General features: G+C 41.8%; 2 protein-coding genes across 4 annotated transcripts; one reads left to right on the top strand and one right to left on the bottom strand.

Annotated features, from left to right (window-relative positions):
* Window positions 1-104: 104 nt before the first annotated feature.
* LDLRAD1 (low density lipoprotein receptor class A domain containing 1) lies at window positions 105-9974 on the top strand. Its single transcript, XM_081915897.1, has 6 exons — window positions 105-2041; window positions 2378-2432; window positions 4758-4919; window positions 5364-5501; window positions 7474-7602; window positions 8506-9974. The coding sequence occupies exons 1-6, from the start codon at window positions 2021-2023 to the stop codon at window positions 8652-8654; spliced, it is 654 nt and encodes a 217-aa protein (XP_081772023.1). The 5' UTR covers window positions 105-2020; the 3' UTR covers window positions 8655-9974.
* Window positions 9975-12634: 2660 nt separating this feature from the next.
* On the bottom strand, window positions 12635-20435 carry LRRC42 (leucine rich repeat containing 42). 3 transcript variants are annotated; one of them, XM_081915859.1, is made up of 8 exons: window positions 20300-20435; window positions 17928-18406; window positions 16638-16769; window positions 16233-16351; window positions 14751-14839; window positions 14454-14567; window positions 13939-14023; window positions 12635-13057 (listed from the first exon to the last, which is right to left on the bottom strand). In XM_081915859.1, the coding sequence occupies exons 2-8, from the start codon at window positions 18389-18391 to the stop codon at window positions 12831-12833; spliced, it is 1230 nt and encodes a 409-aa protein (XP_081771985.1). In that variant the 5' UTR covers window positions 18392-18406; window positions 20300-20435; the 3' UTR covers window positions 12635-12830. The 3 variants fall into 3 exon arrangements, with proteins under 3 accessions (XP_081771985.1, XP_081771987.1, XP_081771986.1); XM_081915861.1 differs by lacking the exon at window positions 20300-20435 and adding an exon at window positions 20107-20250; XM_081915860.1 differs by lacking the exon at window positions 20300-20435 and adding an exon at window positions 19357-19502.
* Window positions 20436-20526: the final 91 nt, after the last annotated feature.

Here is a 20526-nt window from a genome sequence, read left to right as displayed (position 1 = left end):
CTGTTAGCAACCATGTCAGTCTACCAAACTTGTGGTTGTGGTTGGTCTGAAAAGCAACACTGAAAGCTCTCTTCCGGTGATTCAGATCAGCCAGTTGAAAAATACCTGTCCATTAAATATAAAACATTGATCTTGTTTCATACTTCATTTCACAGAACTGAACTGTTCTGCTCCAGCTTTGGAGATCAATAAAATCCATTGTGTTCAGTAACAAAGATAATTGATGTCTTAATAGTGCTTAAACATTGTTTTGTCCAAAAAGTCTACAAAAGCCTATATTATGAACACGCCTCAAAATTAACTGGCTGAACTGAATATTGGGCTACCCGATTAGTTTTGCCTTGCTATTTTTTTCAGAAAATATGCAAGTATCCATCTATTTTCTGGACCATTTTCAAGCTTGGCTCCTAGCACTAGGTGCCCTTATTTTAGGTAGACTTGATGGTGAAACTTAAGGAGCTTTGTGTATTTACTGAAAGAGGCGAGTTGGCCAAGGCAAGGTTCCTTGGCAGAATTGATTGACATGCCTTACATTAGAGATGGAAATATGTGGCATTCCAGGAGTTATTGGGGCTACAGCTTCCCATCAGCTTTGACCACTGGTCATGGTGGCTGGGACTAATGGAAGCTGATCTCTAGCTCCTCCCACCCTTGACTTAGGTCATTTCTAAACTGCATTTTTCTGGACCCCCAAATGTTCTGGTAATGAGTCTTAATTCTAGCTCCAGAATGAGCTCTACAGCAGAGGAGGGCAATATTTTTGGCTTGAGGAACACATTCCCCTCTGGGCAAATGTCAGAGGGCTGCCCGCCAGAAGTGGGTGGAACCAGAAGCAAAAGTGGCTGGAGCAACAAATGTACAGTACATATATTCAGTTTCTATACACATTTACACCCTTTCCCATGCAAGCAAGAGGCATCGGAGTCTACAGGCACATTCCAACCAGGCAAAAATACTGTACGTATTTGTGGTATGTATTAGGGCTAATGATGGTTGTTGCCTGAGGAGAGGGGCTGTGGCCTGGGCAAAGTTCTGAGGGCCAGACATAAGCTGGAAGGGGGTTGCATTTGGCCCCACCTCTGCTCTACACGTTCCTGCAAGGGCCTTATTGAAGGGCCAGTGGTTTGTTTCCTTCGAATAGCTGAGCTTTAACATATTGGAAGGTTCTGCCTCAAAATCTTCAGTCCACTGCATCAAAAGATCAGTGGTTTATAAGCTGTGATCATAAAACTGAAACAAAGTTCAGTCATTAGTACAGACATATTTTTGTTCGTTCAGTAGGAAAAGTCCTTAAAGGGTTTGAACCTTTCCGCACTTCCATCTAAACATCGTAACTTGTTGATTGAAAGAAAAGTTGCTTTATAAATTAACCCCCCCCCACACACACATTTAATTATTGTGAGTGTATTTAAAGAAGGAAATAAGCACTACAACCATGAAACAACTTGTGTAAACAGAAGATTTACAGTTATAATCTACTTTGCGATATCAGCTAAAATGGAACACTTCCTAAACCAGGTTAGTAGAGAAGAAACCAAAGGATTGGCACCTGTATCAAAATACTTTAAAGTTAAGAACATGAAACTAGCAATTTATTCCCTAAAGCTTTGAAAAGGCAGCATTCATGCCTGTAGTGTATTTCCAGTGTTACTCAGTGCTACCTGTGTGTGACGTTTAGTAATATGCCCAGTAGGGGCTGAGACTTTTTTTTTATTATTTGTGGCACTAGCTAGAGGAGAAGCTAATGGGGCTTCTTGAGTTTATGCTTACTCTGTTTCATAGGTATGAATGGGGTTAGAATGACTTTCTTCTTCCTACCTCTGTTTCTCTTAGTAGCCTGGTAACGTTACCCCAGGAATGTATTTAGTGGCTTGGTGAGCTAATAAAGCAAGGCAGCTTGAAAGAGGCTAGTTCCTCCTTTCATACCTAAGCAACACAGTTTGAAGTGAACATTGATGGAAACATTGCCAGAACAACTCTGCCTATTAATTAGCATAATCCTGCAGCAGTCAGGGGGGAAATGAACAGAATTCATCCTCAGGTAATAGCATCCATTCTATTGTGGGGGGGGGGATGTAATTATTACTTTTAATACGATTGATCAGCTAGCTCTTATTGCTATTAGAAAGTAGACAGGCTGGAAACCTCTGTATCTCTATTTTACCAGTAGCAAACTGGAATCAAAACTAAGAATTATAGTTTTAATTAAATCCCTGTATGTTAGTTACATGTTTTTGAATGTATGCAGATAGGGATTCTATCTGAATACTGAATGCACCGTAATTACAGACAATGTAATGCCTTGTGTTTCCTTAAAAACAATCTTCTCCCTCACAATGAAGGCAATATAATTTTATTTTATTTCTGTTAATTACAGAATATCGAAGGAGCTTCATTTGGTTCAACAAAATCTCTCTTTACTGCTAACAGAGGTAATTGGTACTCTTACTAACAAAAAGCAGTTCAAAAATGCTGGGAACTGATTAGTTTATGAACTAAAGTTGCCCTTTCAAAAAGAGGAAATCTCTGCTTATATACTACTTGGCTCATATACTTCTTGACAATTGATGTTTTTATAGTTTACAGTATTTGAAAGTTGTTTCATTTTCAGTAGTGTATTATTTGGCTACAAAATGAAAAATGCTTTTAGTTCATTCAAAAGCAGTATCCTATAGGCAGTGGTCTGTTGTTAGAAAACATACAAGTATAACTCATCAGGTATGTCTTCATAACAATATGAACAATAATTGTTGGTATGGTTTTAATACATTTTATTGGCATTATACCCCAGTTTAGATTTAAATTATAATGAACAGTGGGTAACAAATTGCATTTTTAAAAATACATTAAAATATTTTAGTTGCAGCATTTCCTGCATTCTTTTCTTCTTACTAGAGTGATGGATGAAACTAAAAACTAAAAACAAATATGCAGTGGGGGACAGGAAGAGGGAGATCATCCCCCACACATTCCATTTCAACTTTTCTAGCTTGCTTCATTACTGCCTATGCAACTTCTGTCTTGTACCATAGGTGGATTCTAGAACAAAAGCTTTGAGGGAAGACATTGCAATGATTCAAGGCAGTTGCAGCCAATTCTTAAGTACCTTGTAAAAGGAAGGCAGTTAATCACCTAAAGGCAAGTTATGAGCACTGGGAGTGAGATTACACAATACATTAGTCAGCTAATTTTTACTATTTATACCCCACACATCTTGCTAGATTGCCCCAATCACTCTGGGCAGCTTCCAACATATATAAAAACATAATAAAACATTAAACATGAAAAAACCCCTTCTCTATACAGAGTTGCCTTCAGACGGCTCGGAGGTTGGATAACTCCATACCCTCCAACATTTCTCCAATGAAAATAGGGACACCCTAAGGAAAAATGGGACATTCAGGAATCAAATCAGAAACCGGGACGGCTTCTCTAAATCAGGGATGTCCCTGGAAAATAGGGACACTTGGAGGGTCTGGTAGAGCACATGCTTTGTTCCCAGATTCAGTCTTTTTGACATCTCAAATTAAGAAGACACTTTAGTGAGCCATTGCCAGTCTGAGTAGAGAACACTGGACCAAATAAATAAATGGTCTGACAGCAGCTTCATAGGTTCATAAAGTGCTACCACGTAATTTAGATTTGAACAGGGATAGGAAACCTTAGGCCCAGATACCAAATGTGACCATCCAGTACTCTGTCTGGCCCATAGCTGTCAACTTTTCCCTTTACTTGCGAGGAAACCTTTTCGGAATAAGGGAATTTCCCTTTAAAAAAGGGAAATGTTGACAGCTATGATCTGGCCCTCAAGACTCTCCTTAGGCTACACTGTCCCTCCTCTGCACTCTCCTGTGGTGTCTTTGCTTGCCTTTCTTTCTTTCTTTCCTGGAGGATGGACAGGTGTGGGTGTGTGAAACTTCTGACTTTGCTTACCTAGAAAGTAACTGCCTATACAAAGGTAAGCATTGTATCTGTTGCTCCACCTACCTTTTCCTCTGGCCCTGCCCACCAGTGGCATGTGACCCCCACGCCCAAAAGGGAATGCAACCCTCAGACTGGGGAAAAAAGTACTAGAACCAGAGGTGGAGCTAGCTGCTCCAGCTCCTGGAGCAGCGTGCACTTGGGGGCAGGGCTAGCCGCCCACAGAGGCGGGGCGAGCATCCCAGGGGTGTGGAGAATGTGTCCTAGGGGGGTGCGCCGGCCGCTGCGAGCCTCCTGGAGGGTGCGCCGGGCGGCACAAGTCTCCTGGGGGGGTGCAGCCTGCGGCGAGCTTCGGGGGCAGGGCAGCGATGTCAACCCCCCTCAGGGATGGCACCCAGGGCGGACCGCACCCACCTTTCTCCACCTCTGCCTAGAACATACATTGGCTCTTGAGAAGCAAGAAGATGAGCTTTGCAGAAGGTCAGCCGCTTGCACTTAAGGCAACAGGAAGAATCTTGATTATTGTGAAGAAACATATTTTTATATATGTGAAGAAATGCAAATATTAGGGCATGAACTACGTGTTACCAGCATTATTTTTTTAGCATAAATGGGACAGGTGTGTGTGTTAAGTGTGGTACGAGTTGAAACCTTTGGGTATAAAGTCTTGTACAGTTATGTTCTATATAACATAGAATTAAATACCCATGGGATAATTTCAATATGGGTTAATTAGTAGGGAGTAGCAAAAGCCAATGTTCTCAGTGTGGATTTTCGTACAAATTTAGTGTGAGGGTATATTTGGAATTGATCTTTAAGTCTTCCCTCTGTGACAGGTACTATACAGGGCCTGCAAGGTTGCTGCAAGGATTGCTGTGCATGCATCCCTTGCACCCAACAATGTATCTGCGTGTCTGCCATTGGTCTTGGTATACTTGGTGTCATCGCTACTGTCATTGCATTGGTGGTCACAATTGGCATCCCTCCACATACACCAGGTCAGTCATTTCTAGCTTTCGTTATTATGATGGTGACCAAACTACTGCCAACTGGAGTAATACTTTCAATGGGGCTGTGTCCAGTGTTTCTTCTACTCAGAGTAGACCCATTGGAAATAATGGGCAAGACTAAGGCCACATGTGCATAATACCACCTTAAATAGTCATGGCTTTGTTGGGAATCTGGTAAGGCAGAAGACACAATCCATCCGGCAATTCTCACATGCAAACTCTATTGCAATCAACATGAGCAACGCAAAAGCTTCCATATATTTGCAAACTCATTCATGGCCATTATTTATGTGTGATGCATCCCAACATGTCTATGGGTCAAAACTGGATTATTTGAATGTGCCACTATAGTACTGGGAGTTGGGGTCTGATTAGGTCTGATCATTTCTTTGTCAGTACCCTCCATTGTTTCATCTCAATTTTATTTTTCAGTAAATCGTTTATGTGTGACCTCTGGTAATCGGACAGGCTTTTTATGTGACAACAGAGCTAGCTGCATTCCAGCCAGCCAGGTCTGTGATGCAAGACAAAATTGTGCAAATGGGGAGGATGAGCAAGGGACACTATGTGGTAAGAATATTTGCTTAAATCCCCCTCTTACCATGCCCAGTTAATGCCTCAAGCTTTTCCCCACCATAACTCAGCCATTTTATAAAGCTTCAAGCTATAGCAAGTTTGGTGGTGAGGAAAGCAGAAGCAGACTGAGGATGAGGTCACACATACATGTTCTGCAATCAGTCGATACAGCATCTAGTGATTATTTCCATGTGTGAATAGACAAGAGAACAGAACAGCAGCATCAGGATTCAGGACCTCTTCAAGTGGACTGATGTAGCCTGAATTGAAGTTGTAGGTTGAAGTCAAGTTGTGAACTCTGCCAGGAGTACTCACATATCAATAACAATATACCTGCAGCCCAGTTATCACTTGGAAGAATACTATTTCAGTTTCTACTTTAATAAATCCTCAAAATGTGATTTGATTTTGATTATTTAATTACTATGTTGTTGTTGCTGGCATCTGTCTGTCTTGAGAGACACTGGAGTGCGCCTCTGGGGGTTAAGTCAAACCACTGTGTTAGCAGCACTGAAGTGGCCTCAAAATATCTCTCAGCAGTGTAAAAAATACCTGAAGCAGCAATGGATAACTTAAACAAGTTACATATAAAAAGTTATATTAACACAAAGGTGTGTGTGTGTGTGTGTGTATCTCAATTAATTTTCCTTCTGACGCACCCTTCCTCTCAGCCTCTGAGTTATCACCCAGGGTCCAAACAAACTTTCAGCTCAAGCCGAAAAGTCTCAAAACAATAAGAGTTCTAGAAACACCAGACATCACCCTAGTCTCTTACTCTAGACTTGCTTTTGTTTTGTTTTGGAGGGGCAGACCTAAGGTGGATTGTACTTCCTCAGGCTGCCCACAGCTGTGTCCCATTCAACTGCACTCTCAGAGGCGCCGACTCCATGGGGCCTGAGGGGGCCCGAGCCCCCTCAAAAATTCGTTTGGGGGGGCTCTGCCCCCCAAAAATTTAAGAAAATTATTAGTTATATTATGCTTTGTAAAATCACAAAATTATGTTGGTATTTTTTATTTTCCTTGTTTGACGATAGTTACCTTTTAAAATACATTCAGTAATGAATTAAAACAAAGCCACTCCCGATCTAGAGAGGGGGTGGGGTTGTGGGCTCTCGACCCATCAACAATCTCGCGGGGCTGGCGTCAGCCCCACGAGAAGTGGGGATTCCCCCTAGCTCATTAATATTCACCGCCCACGGCGGCAGCCAATCGGCTGCCGCAAAGGGCGGGCCCTCACAGGTTCACTTAAGGTCGGGGCAGCCCGGGGCTTGCCCCTTTCGTTCCCCCAGCAGCAGCGGTTTGGAGGTCTTGGGCCCCCCCAATATTTTTTATAAGTTGGCGCCCCTGTGCACTCTCCAAAATCGGTTGCAGGTACAGCAGTTTGTTGAGTTTCCCAGGGGGTCCAGTGGATGTGAAAAGCCCCCCCCCCCCGCACACACTTATCCTTCTTCATCCTCTGTCTTCTCCTCCGCCTCCAGCTGCTATTTGGTAGTCTGTATATCTAAGCAAAGCCTTTAACAACATCCTTTATTATTGTTTTTAAAAGTCCTTTTAAAGAAAGAGATGGTAACTAAATAAATGTAGTTGCTTCAACAGAAATAGTGTGAATATTGCCTTAGTAATTGAACTTCTGAATGACTTTCATTTTCCACCTGCAAAGTAAGGAGAGGGATGTTCTCTTCACAGACAATGTTTCTGGAATGTACCTACTTCAACACCCCCCCACCCCCCATGTATGCTGTTTTACTTTGAGGATCTATGCAGCTTACGATGCAAACTTGTACTTGTCTGTTCAGACGTAAGTCCCATTGAGTTCAGTGAGAGTATCAAGATTGCCTTAGTTGTATTGTTATTTATTACTAATTACCACATTGTAAGCCACTGCTGTTTTTGCCCAGTATATATTTTGCGCAGTACAGCATTTTCTCCCTTCACCGCTTCTGCTTCCTTCTGTATTTTTTTGTAGATGATTTGCCCAACAACCTTCCAGGATACTTGATATTTTATTGCAGCAACCGCAAGGTTTGGGTCTATGCAGACAAAAGATGTAATGGAATCAATGACTGTGGTGACTGTTCTGATGAAGTAGGAGCTTGTAAGTCTTTTCTTACAAAGTTCTGCTTGTAGTTAATGGATAAATGGGAGCAGTGCCCAGGCAAGGATTGCACCCCATAACCTCCTTGTGGGTGTTGCACGTGAGGCAACACAGCAGGCACACTTCACTGTGCCTCTGCTGCAATGGCTCCTCATGGAGGTTACCTGCGGGTTGCCGCATTTGCCCTCTCAGCTTGTCAAACTCCTGGCGTGAGTGGTGGCTTGTGCTCCTTGGTGGGTTTGGTGGCGTCCCTGCAGTGCCAGAGGTGAGTTGGCTGCACTCCTCTCCGCGCCCCTTGCCCAAGGACACATGGGAGGAAGGCCTAAGGGAAGGACCGGTGCTGGCTGGGAAAAGTCCAGGCTCCAGCTGGTGGGATTTCTGCCCTGAGGCAGATGTCTCTTCACTGGCCATGTTTTATAGTTTTTAATACCCTGTAGGAAGCTGCCCAGAGTGGCTGGGGAGGCCCAGCCAGATGGGAGGTGTATCAGTAATAAATTAGGAGGAGGTGCCACAGCCCTGAAGGCCTGGCCTGGGCACAGCTCGCTTCCCCACAACTCCGTAAGGCAGTAGCCATGCAGCCTTGGCACGGGAGCCTGTCATGGGCGTGCTACGTTGCACCCCTTCAGAATTCTGTGCCCAGCGCCATGACCCCCCTCAGCTCCCCAACGCTGCACCACTTTGTGTGAAATATGCTGGATTGTAAGTCCTTCAGCCCCTTTTCGTCTACCAGGATACCCTCTTTTGCATAGTGTCATCCTCTAGTTTAGGGACATGGGATTTTGCACTAGTTCCCAACATCCCTGACCACTGTGGCCATGCTGGCTGGGGCTGATGGGAGCTGGAGCCCAGCATCTGGTCCCCATCTCTGCTGAGTACATCTGTTATGCTTCTTTTTTATTCCAGGGGCCAGTTGTCCTCCTTGTGGGCCTCAATGGTGGGGATGCACCATGGTTGTCTTCCATATGTACTGTAGCTGCATTCCCAGACGTCTTTGCCGAGATGGCATACAGCACTGCAGTGACTGGTCTGATGAATACATCTGCACAAGATGAGCACTCCAGGACTGTAACCTTCAGAAAATAATGGGAGCTGTCCATCAAATACTGCTGTTGGGGAATTGCCATACATATTTTCAGAGGGGCTTGCGATGGATGCATTGTGTAGTGTTAGATGTGCTGCTCCCAGACCAGTGATCTTTCACCTTTTGAGCTCAGTAAAGTGTGTCTGCATGTGTGTATAACACCCTTGGCTTCCTCAAAACCCACTGCTCCAAAAAGCGAAAGGAGGAAAAGAACGCCTGCTACCCAAAAATCTGGCTCAGACTTCCACAAGTACTGGAAGCTGCGAAATCTTGCTTTGTAACAGGGTAAAGGACCAGGGACAGCCGCAAATAAAATGTTTTAAGTGTGTTTTAAGTGCAATATGCAATGTGACACTAGATGGCAATGGTGAGCCTTATGGAAAATTAAATGTATTTTTTTATTTTTTACTTTTTTACAAAAGGGTTTCCAGAATGATTTTTATATGTGTGTAGAACTCAGTTCAGGCGGAATCCTTTTCACAATTGCAGACTGATCAATGGCAGCTATTGCACAAACACTTACAGTGATGGAAACTAATTGGTATCTTATTCCTAGATGACATTTAAGAGGTCAGTGATTACTTGCCATGTGAACTCTCTATTTCCCCCCTCTCCTTTTCTCTGTTATTTTCCCTTAGTAAGCTATGGGCATTTGGGTGTTTGATGAGTAAAAGATCATTGATTTCAAACCATGCTGGTGTATTTGATACATTGCACTTGGGTCTACAATTTTATTGTATCTCAAAGCCCTCACCCTTTTATACCTCTAACATGCCTGGTGTGACCTGCAGCTATTAGAGTGGAATGAACCCTTAAAAGTGAGAGCATTAGCTGTCAGTTGTAACTAGAATAAAGTGTAACTCAGAATAGTCTTCTGAGGAAGAGGTTTGTGAGACTTTCATATACTTATGTAGAAGTAGATATTGTCTTATATAATGGAACGGGTACTACAAACAGACCTTTACGTCAATATTCGTATCTGATAATCAGATTTCTACCAACATATACTATCAGACTAAAACGAATGACTCTTATTTCCTATTGTGACAAGTCATGCAATATAGATGGTGCAATAAACAAACATTTACAAGTTGTTAGTTGCCCAACTAAATCTTATTCGCTTCACAGCACATCATTAAATGCTAAGCGTGTTTAAACACTAATGGCAGATGAATGGGGTTAGGAGTCATGCTTATCTGTTTTTCATTTGACAGTCACTTTAATTTATATATTGTATTAAATATGTTACTGCTTGAGTAAATAAAACTTGATTTTAGTATGTTTTATTATACTGTGCTAGTATGTGTTCCTCGGCAAAATTTGAAAACTCAGTCTCAGCTTGAAAGGGAACAACACACCCACACAAAAAAATCCACAGCAACGAAGTGGAACAGTACCATGTAACAACACAGTAGGATACAAAAGTACCACGTGTTAGGTCTCATTTAATTCATCTAGGGATCTATATAGTATAGTAAAGGTAAAGGGACCCCTGACCATTAGGTCCAGTCATGACCAACTCTGGGCTTTATTAGCCGAGGGAGCCGGCGTACAGCTTCCGGGTCATGTGGCCAGCATGACTAAGTCGCTTCTGGCAAACCAGAGTAACGCCCTTTACCTTCCCGCTGGAGCGGTACCTATTTATCTACTTGCACTTTGACGTGCTTTTTTTTGTTTTTTTTTATAAAAGTTTTTTATTGATTTTTCCAACACATAATAAAAGACAAACACATTACAAAACAAAAACATACACCACATTAAACATATACTGACTTCCCCGTACCTCCCTTTCGCTGCATCCTTATTCCAAAGTTCTTTAGCAACCCTTTAATCAGTTTATCTATTGGTTCCCTTTCATTAAATTTCTTTAAACTTAATATTTACAGCTGTATTTCTCTACTTCTTACCCCTTGACATCTCAACACTCCTCAATTTTACAACAGTTTTTAAGATATAATTTAAACTTCTTCCAGTCCTCTTCCACTGTCTCTTTCCCCTGGTCTCGGATTCTGCCGGTCATCTCTGCTAGTCCCATGAAGTCTGTCACCTTCGTCTGCCATTCTTCCAGAGTAGGTAGTTCTTGCATCTTCCAATACTTTGCCAGAATTCTTGCTGCTGTGGTAGCATACATAAAAAAGGTTCTGTCCTTCTTTAGCACCAATTGGCCAACCATGCCCAGGAGAAAAGCCTCTGGTTTGTTAGGAAAAGTCCATTTAAGGACCTTCTTAATTTCATTATAGATCATTATAGATCATTTCATTATAATTTCATTATAGATCATTTCCCAATCTTTGGGCAGGTCCACCAAAGGTGGTAAAAGGTACCTTCAGTCTCATTACATTTCCAACATTTGTTATTGGGCAAATGGTATATTTTTGCTAGTTTGACTGGGGTCATGTACCACCTGTAAATCATTTTCATTATGTTCTCTTTTAAGGCATTACATGCCGTGAATTTAACACCGGTGGTCCATAACTGTTCCCAGTCAGCAAACATAATGTCATGACCGATATCCTGTGCCCATTTAATCATAGCTGATTTCACTGTTTCATCCTGTGTATTCCATTTCAACAGCAAATTGTACATTCTAGACAAGTTCTTAGTATTGGGTGCACTTTGACGTGCTTTTGAACTACTAGGCTGGCAGGAGCTGGGACCGAGCAACGGGAGCTCACCCCATCGCAGGGATTCAAACCGCCGACCTTCTGATCGGCAAGTCCTAGGCTCTGTGGTTTAACCCACAGCGCCACCCATGTCCCTATATAGTAAAGTACAGTATTCCAAATTTACTTCTTTCAGAGCTACAAGGCAACAGAAACAAGTCAGGCTCAAATCCCCACTGTGACTGATCTTGAGCTAACTACTTACAGGTTAACCTACTTCACAGGGTTGAGAAAATATCAGCCTGGGATTGCAGGGGGGAAGTCTGGATATAACTGTGAAAACATGATTAGGTCCCCAAGTCAGGGCTTCTCAAACTTCCTCTTTAGCAGGACCCACCTAAGGGCTGAAAATTGATGAGGCCCACCACTCACAATACAACAGCAGAGCCAGCCACAAAATGATGGCAGAGTTTGGCAGAATCAGCTGGCAAGTAGGGCAATCTGACCCTTCCTTAGAAATTGCTTCCCTTGTTCAGTCCCTTTTGCCTTGTTTCTGTATTTTCTGAACTTTCCCTCACACACTGCTGACTACTCTGTTCATTTCTTCCCTTTCATCCACTCCAAATTAGCATGCTGTAGGCTCATTGTCTGACTCCTATACCTATGTGTGCCTATGAAACGGACATCCAGAGATCCTGCTGGTCCAACCAAAAGGCTACAGCACACCTAGATGAACATAGACTATGGCAACTGAGGCCTACAGCTTGGAGAGGGAAAAAAGCACCCACTTTGTAAATCAGATGTAACCTATGATTAGTCAAGCCGCATGGTATTACTCTATTTTGAAATACTTTATGCTGGAAAATGTGTAGCGTTTTGTGTACCTTTGGTGTTCACTAGTTGAAACCACCGAAACATGTTTAAGCATGACAACTAATACCCAGTTTGTTTATAATGTACAAGAGTCAACAGTGGTTTGGGTGTGCTCTGAACAATCAAAATCAGTTCAAACAGATATTCCACTTCAAAAAGGATAAAATATTTAAAACATATTGTGGATGTATTTATACTACCGGCTTTTATTGTTTAATTCCTCGACTCCTATGTTTCTTTTGTTAAATCCTATTATCTGTGGTTAAGTCTCACACTGTTCCTTTGACTACGGCACACAAAATACAAGGACAAACACATAGCGATGACTTGCTTGTAAGAGAAAAAGTCACTCAAGATCAGTCACCACTTAGAGGCTCATATCTAACACTACCTCAAGCAGTTTCTCAAACCTTAGGGTTTATAGCTAAACATGTGTTGTCCTTTTGTAAATGAGCCCTTTGAAAATGAAACAGTGGAGGGTGCTCAGCAAAATTTAATCTATCCCACATTAGGCATTAGTTGAAAGGTCATCAGTTGTTTTCTCTGATTAATTCAGAAACGGAAAAGTCACTGCTTTTTTTTGAGGCCACTGTCTGTTTTGATGGAAAGCAGAAAATTCAGCTGTGCCATTTTTTTTCTTTTAAAAGTGTTTATTTGCATGCAACTCATACTCAGTAAGAATTTAGTAAGTCCCAGTCTGCCACTGAAAAGCTCAGCTGCTTTGATTTAAAACGCTGTTCTTTGTGCTCAGCTGAAGCTCTCTTTTTCTTCTTCTGTAATTCTTCGCTCTTCCCTATTAGTACAGGTAAATTTAACATTTCTGCTCTTGGCCTGTAGAATTGCAGGTTCTCAGAAGTCTCTATTTCAAGAGGTTCTTCTCTCCTGGCTCTTTTTCCATCTGCAAGACAAATTTTATGAAGTAACTTCACATAATTTTGAATATAGCTTAATTTTGCACTGTTCAGTTTGGGTCAGTTGCACTAACAGAAGAGTTAACCTAAAGAGGCAGTTTCCAAATACAATCGTACCTTGGAAGTCAAACGGAATCTGTTCTGGAAGTCCGTTTGACTTCCAAAACATTCAGAAACCAAAGCACTGCTTCCAAAAATAGTTTGTAAACTGGAACAGTCACTTCTGGGTTTGCGGCTTTCAGGATCCAAAATGTTTGAGAACTAAGCTGTTTAAAACCAAGGTATGACTGTAGTCAAAATATTTTAAGGGTTCAAAGCTTCTCAAGAATTGCTATTGTGACCTCTCCTATCATTTTAAAATAGAACATAAATGTGGTGATGGTGGAGGTTACCTGCAGCTTCTATGCAAAAGAACACATTTGCAGAAGCAATATTACACGGAATTCTGAATGTAGCTGCATGTTACTAGCATGACAAAATCTAGGCCTTTATACTTAAATGATCGAGTATTACATGTTACAAATTGAATATTTTCAGCTGTCTTTTTAATTCTCTCCTAACCTATTTCTAATTAATTGCTAAGGTCTAAGCGCTTTGCTCTGGCCACAGAGAAGCATAGCGATAATGCTACTTTCTTTGTCTGCAGCTATAAGCTCCTACGGTCAAAGACACAAGCCACTGCTCATGTTTCAAAACTAGCTTGCCTCTTCAGTTCTTGGAGCTACTATGAGGGGTGACTCTGTGGAAAGCTCCACTTGCATTTGCTGTTTTCCAGCGGTGCTTAAATCATCTTTAGCTCAGTTTACAAAAATGCACTCTAGCTCTAATCCCAAGTTTAGAAATTTGTATCTTCATGCAAGTTGCTTACAGAAAAGCTGAGCTGCTGTTCGAGATTTCAGGGTTTCTTGTGGTTTAATTGCTTCTTGCACTGCATGCTCCCATTGCAAGATGGTCTGAGAAAAGTAGAATTGCAAAAAAGATTCAGTAGGCAGCACACTTATTCAAAGCTAATAGGTCACCACTATAATTTGACATTCAGTGTGAATATGAGTTTACAGTTTTTCAAGTGTTGTTTGTTAATGCATGGCAGTTCCCCTGTGATTCAACAGTATTCATCCCAGTGCTGAGTGATATACAGATGACTGAGCCATATGGAGTTTGCATAACAACTCACACAGTCTTAAAAGGAAAACTAAAGTTCTGTTAAAAAGCGTATACAAGCCTTAATCTACTAATGGAGTATTAATGAGATGAAGGCAGAGGTTCTGAGTCATTTAGAAAATCCCCCCTTTTTACCACACAGGAAAATCACTTTTTACCGCATAGGAAGATGCTTGCTATATGAAATCAAGAAATAGTTCAAGAAGGTACATTAAGATATACCTGCTCTGCCCATCCCTCTGTTTTGCAGCTATTGTGATCAAATTCTTTCAAGGGCACCTCTGAATGAACAAGACCTATTTGTGTCTGGATCCAGCAAACAACAGCATTTGTGTCCTAGGTAAAAAGAAAAACCAAAACAAATCCCCTTAAAGAAATAATTTTCAACCAAAGTCTGACTGTATAGAAAGACAAAATTTTGACTTTTCTTTGAAATTGCAGTCAATATAACGTGAGTTGCATTTCATTTCTGTGCTAAAAATGCTCCAGATATTCAGCAGAGCAGAAAAATATGTTCACCTTGAGGCAAGTTCCAGAAAGATCCAAACAGTTCAGCTTTTTAAAAGGAAGCAGATACCTGAGTCCCAAACGGGTGATTCCTGGATTACCTATATAAAATCAAGAATATTGTATTAAATCTAAAATTAAGCTAAATTACAAAATAGTTTCAAGTTGCATGTAAATGATAAAACGGATTAAGCAAAAGGACTGTTTGTAGTATAGATACAACCCAGTAATTCAGAATAAATCTGCATATACTTTACATGAGTATGGGTGGTAAAAAGTTAATTGGTTTTTTTCTGGTAAACAGGGCTCTGCCTTAATATCTAGATATGGTTTGTTAGTTCCCAGGGACTGGAAGAAAATAAAAAAATACATAAATGCCTACAATATAAAATAGGTACTAATGGTTAAGTCAATATGGGAAGTCAATGTTAATGACATCCAATACCTTAGTTTGTAATATAGGCAGCAACCATTTCGCACTGGGGTTCCTTTCCGGTGCCCCATGGGCATCGGTGGAGTGCATATAAACTTGCTCCTTTCCACCCAGCCTCCATTCTGCCTTCTTTCAGGTCCATAAGGACCCACACATCGGTGGGCACATGTCAATTGGATGTGCCTAAAATGGTCACCACCTGTAATAGGGTTATGCACACTTGGATGAAAACCAAGTTCTAATAGTACATAGTAACCTAGCACCAGAAACTCTCCCAAACCACAGACTCATTGTGTCTAAAGTCTTGGCAGAAATGACTGTCATCTTTCTGGTGTCAAGTGAAAATGGTTTTAAAATGGTTTCTGGTGTCAAGCCTTTAGTGGCAATTGGTGGTGATCCTGTATGAAGGGAGTGGTTATTTTGTGCTGTTTAAATTACATTTTCTTTGAATGAACACTCAATGTTTTATGTTTTGTATTGTTTTGTTGAATTTATGCATTTTGCATTCTGTAATTCTAAATTACTTTAGGCCTCCTTTTGATGTGCAAAGCAATCTATACAAACTGACCCTTCCACAACCATATACAGCTCAGCCTTTCTAAGCTCTACATGACAGAGCCTCGCATGCAATCACTACCTTTGTTTCAATTGGTTTATCAAAGAAGTAGCTCAAAGCTATATCCAGTCCAGGGCTGGGTTCTGGTAGCTGACATGGAACTATATCAGATATTTGCTATGATGTAAATCTAGGATTACAGCCTCAGGCTCAGCCCATACAATAGCTACTAAAATGTATGGTTTCCATATTAAACTGTGCAATAGAAAATTGGCTATTTCTGTTGCATAATACACAGCACATTTTGACCATCTCTTGTGTAAACTGGACAGCAGCCGGTTTTAAGCAACAATATAGAACAGCAGCTATTTCGGTTTCTATCTCTCTCTTGTAATGGGTACTCAATAGTGATTAATTTTTATTTATTAAATTCTTCTGATACTGGCAAGGATGAATGCTGGATTACAATGCATATACCCTGTTTCCAACCTGAAGCTATACTTACAAGACAAATCCAATACTGAGAGATTTTCAAGGCCCCTTTTCATCACTCGGACAGGCGCTGTCATTTTGCGAAGACCAGCATCTGACAAGCAGTTATCTTTCAGGAAAAGCCGAGTTAAACTAAGGTAAATGTAAAAGCTACAATTACACATTTATTTATTTAATAAAATTTACATACTGTTTTATTTTCTTTCTTTAAAAAAACCAAAAACCCTCAGAAGCTCTTGGTAAGTAGACGGGAGTTTTGCAAAGCCAAATGGAAAGTTCTAAAACTAAGCCAGCTGTGAGATATACAATGAGTAAAATTTGCTGAGTTTCAGACTTTCTGCATTTAAGGCTGATTTATATTGCCACAGTTCTTTCAACAACAAACCAAATGTTCACTTCCTCTGCAGCAAACTGATACCTAGATAGTGTCCTGTTGGTGATATGGTCCAGCAGCTCATGCTCATCTCCAAGTTTACAGAAGGACAAATCCAAACATGTCAGATCCCGGAAAGATTTAATTTCTTCAAGTTTTTCAGAAATAACTAGGTATCTGTAAAAGAGTAAACACAACTGTAAGATTCTGCACCCTTGTCCAGTTTCTTTCATTCCCATAGATTTAGCACCACCAACCAACTCTGTCAATGGGGGAAACGCCTATGAGATTAGTCTAGTTCAGTTGAGATATATATGTATTTTACAAAGCAACCAAGAATCTCCTCAATGCCCTGATCCAATATTCTGTTTCTGATTATGCTCTATTCTACAGTAAACCTGGAGTGAGGAACCTTTATCAGCACCAACAGACACAATTCCTCATGGGCAGCCTCCTAAGAATGGTGGGCCAGAGGGAAAACTGGGCAGAGCCCCCAGTATGGATTTTGCCTTTGTACCAGTAGGGTAGTTTCTACACATGCTCACACATCCCTTTCTATCCCCCATCCAAGCAAGCAAGAAACATCATCAGAGTTCAGAGACACATTCTACTCAAGCAAAAAATATCTGAGGGGACTGCAAAGCAGAACTGGTGAGGGAGGTGATCTGGGGAGAGGCCAGACAGAAAGAGTGAATTTGGCCCCCAAGCCTAAGGTTCCCTGCCCCTGTGCTAAATAATCAGCTATGAGAAAGCCCGATACAAGAAACAGTAACAGTCCTAGTAAGCCATATATATAACAGAAACTTGTAAAAGAGCATCTCTTCTAGGAAAAATATATTTGGTGCAGATAAGACTATGAAGAAGAAGCCAGTATTCATTCCTAGATTTGCTGTGAAGAGTACAAAGAACCACACTGAGCCTAAATTTAGTTGTTTGGAAGCAATGTTCAAGAAAGCTTATTTTCAACTAATTGCACTTAGGAAAGATAAAAGGATTTACATTTAAAGGCCAATACCGAATCTTATTTGTAAAGTGTAAAGCCATGCTATTGCTCCATTACTCCACACAGAAATAAGTAAAGCTGCCAAAACAATAAAAAAGATAAAATAAAGTTTTTAGTTGGATGCCTTTCCAACCTAAGTAAAGTGGTTTATGTTTCAAATTCAAATGCTATGAAGCACTAGGAACAGCCAGAACAGGCCACACAACAGTATTCTACCTTATTCACTTTGTATCCTTTTAATTTAGCTCTAGGCAGTGTGATTTGCTACTTTATCGAGGACTCCTTTAATGGGGGTGCAGGTGTGCTACTAAGAACAAGTTATGCATGCTTACCCATTTTTCAAGCATAGAGTCTGAAGCACTAAACTTCCATAAGCATCAATAAATTTTTGCAAAGCACAGAGTCCTGTTCTTGGTTCTGTAAATTTCTGTCTAGCATCTGCTGCATAGAAAAGCTTTTCGGCTATCTGTTCTGGAAAGTCAACCAGTGAATCAACATGATGAATGTTATCAGCAATGTAACTCAGAACTAGGCTGAAGAGAGATTTGGCAGAATAGCGAAGATTTCCCTTCTTTGTGTAAGTGAAGATGAAGTGATCTGTCCTTCCATTGTCATTTTCCCTATTCACACAGAGCTCAACAGAAAATCCTTTGGAAAAGAGTCTTGAAGGTCTTGGCTTTGGATCACTGTTGTTTACTCCTCCTGATGCTTGATTTGCCTTATATAGTTGTCCATTTTCCCGAATGTAGACAGATCCTCTATCTGGAAAATTTTCCGCATAGAGATAGCATGACATTCCTCTTTAAAGTTTCTGAGAGAGGAAACAAACAAGGTAAAGCATAAAACAAAGCAAAAAAGGGATTTAATCTGGGAAATGTCTATGTGTGTGATTTCTAGTGTCACAAATGTGCTAGAGTTTACACTTTTTAAAACAAAACAAGCATGCAAACAAAAAACAAGTTCTCAGTGGCTGATATAGATAGGCAAAGCGGATACAGTACTTGACACAAAATTCCCTTCCTTTGAAAAAAAAATATACAATATACAGGAAGAGAAGAAAAGGCCGTTGTTTCAAAGTGGCTGGGCATTCTTTCCTCACTCCTTGGTTGCCCAGAATTTTGAGTTGCATCCTCCAAAATACAGACAGGATTGTATCTATGACTGACAATCCAACAAATCTTGAGTTTGAGGGAGTCGCACCCACAATCACTAGCAGGATCTCTACTACCCACATTATGCCCTAAGAATGCCTTCCAAACATTCTGGATAATGTATTTTTATCCTACCATCCCCATCAAAGGAGCCAAAGGCCACAAACGGCAAAGTAACAAAACAGCACAAGTAAAAACAAAATCAAAACATTTAAAAACTAAGAACAACTAAAAGCACATCCACCCGCGGTACTGTGTGTGTGCAAGGGTGATGCAATATTTTTATATATTCTTCTAAGTTAAAAAGCTCCCTGCACTTCAGTTAACTGGGGAGAGGGCGCTAAATCCTTTCTCCCAGTTCTATTAAACGCGACGAGTTTTTGTTCGGGGTGCGGGGGGCCATTCAAATACGTGACACCGAGACTTCCCCGCCTCGTCCTGCACGTCTGAATGCAGAATGCCCACAACTCCACTCCGCCAACTCGTGCTGCATAACGCGCAGACCGTTTCGCGACCATAGACATAATAAAGACAAACTACCGAGCTGGGGGGGGGGCGGAATCTGCGCCACTGGAGCCTCAGTCCTTCAGGCTAGCGGGCAATATTGCACCTTGGGAGCCTCGAGGGCTTTCGGCGACGAGGCAACACCTGCGCGGCTTCCCTTGAATGCAGGCAGAGCCCGAAGAGGTCTCGGAAGCAACGCGCCCGAAGACCATAAATATAGGAAGGAAGACGAGAGTCACACCCTCTCATTTGCTGCGTGATTTTGGGTCTCGTCTCCTATTATTTTGTATGGTCGGGCTGCAATCCTACCTTACCTGGCATCGAGGCCACTGAGATGGGGGGGGGCTCACACCTAAGCAGACATATGCATAGGATTGCAGAGTTAGAGAGGTAAAAAGCTCGGTGCTATTGCACGAAAGCTGCACGAGGGGAGGCTTTAAGAAAGGGCTGGCGAATTTAACTTGAGCTGGTTTGGCTGCACACTCAAGTCAGTTCAGGTTTGTGACTGCGAGGTGTGTGTGTGATATGCCGCTGTCACAGCCCTACGTCTGCAAGTTGCAATACAGGGATAATGGTAGGATTCAGACGACGAGAGTCCCTCTTAACAGCGCAATCTTCTTATGTATGCACGACTTAGAAGTAAAGCCTCGATGAACTCAGTGGGACTTAACTGCAGCAATGGACGTACCCAGGATTTGCTCTCCGCAGGTAAGGGTGCCTAGGAGTGCAGCCTTCGCTGAAATCTGTGGGGCTTCAGTTAGCCGCCGCGGCTAAATCTAGACCCTGATTTCAACGCAAGGATGGCTGCAATCCTAAACCAACTTAATTGGGGACCATTGGATTCCCTAGGACTTACTGCTGCATAGGCACCATTAGGACTGCGTTGTTCGTCTGGATCCAAACCAACAACTTCGAACTGTTGTCTGCATTTGTAGCATACAATTTTCAGATGCCTCTCTGGTGGGGGTGGAGGGGGGGGTCGCATTTTCCACGAGAGCTGTCCCCCGAGTCAGAGAAAACACGTGCTCCACCATTATTTGCCTATATACCTTTTGAGGGGCCGGGGGGCTAGTTGCAGCAGCAGCTGCTGCCGCCGTTTCGGCCTCTTGGTAGGGATTTCTCCGTTATTTCCTAGGATCACTCATCCGTTTTGCCCCGGAGACGAGAGAAAACATGGCGCCAAAAGCAACCAGGAAGCAGCAGGGGTAGAAATGGCTGGTCACGCCTCTTCCTGGGTTTTCCCTTCGAGTCGGAATGGGCTGCTAGGCAACCGGGC

Source organism: Podarcis melisellensis, assembly GCF_964234715.1.
Source record: "Podarcis melisellensis genome assembly, chromosome: 6".
NCBI lineage: Eukaryota > Metazoa > Chordata > Lepidosauria > Squamata > Lacertidae > Podarcis > Podarcis melisellensis.
The sequence above is the reverse complement of the archived record's forward strand: the minus strand, read 5'-3'. Positions and strand labels throughout refer to the sequence as shown.

What these genes read in the sequence shown, in the direction of transcription:
- LDLRAD1 (XM_081915897.1), top strand. Translation starts at nt 2,021, where the DNA reads ATGAACAGAATTCATCCTCAG. An exon ending in CATCCCTCCACATACACCAG is followed by an intron (nt 4,920 to 5,363) that starts GTCAGTCATTTC and finishes TTTATTTTTCAG; the next exon opens with TAAATCGTTTATGTGTGACC. An exon ending in TTCTGATGAAGTAGGAGCTT is followed by an intron (nt 7,603 to 8,505) that starts GTAAGTCTTTTC and finishes TTTTTATTCCAG; the next exon opens with GGGCCAGTTGTCCTCCTTGT.
- LRRC42 (XM_081915859.1), bottom strand. Translation starts at nt 18,391, where the DNA reads ATGTCATGCTATCTCTATGCGGAAAATTTTCCAGATAGAGGATCTGTC. An exon ending in ACCAACAGGACACTATCTAG is followed by an intron (nt 16,352 to 16,637) that starts GTATCAGTTTGC and finishes CATTTACCTTAG; the next exon opens with TTTAACTCGGCTTTTCCTGA. An exon ending in AACAGCAGCTCAGCTTTTCT is followed by an intron (nt 13,058 to 13,938) that starts GTAAGCAACTTG and finishes TTTGTCTTGCAG; the next exon opens with ATGGAAAAAGAGCCAGGAGA.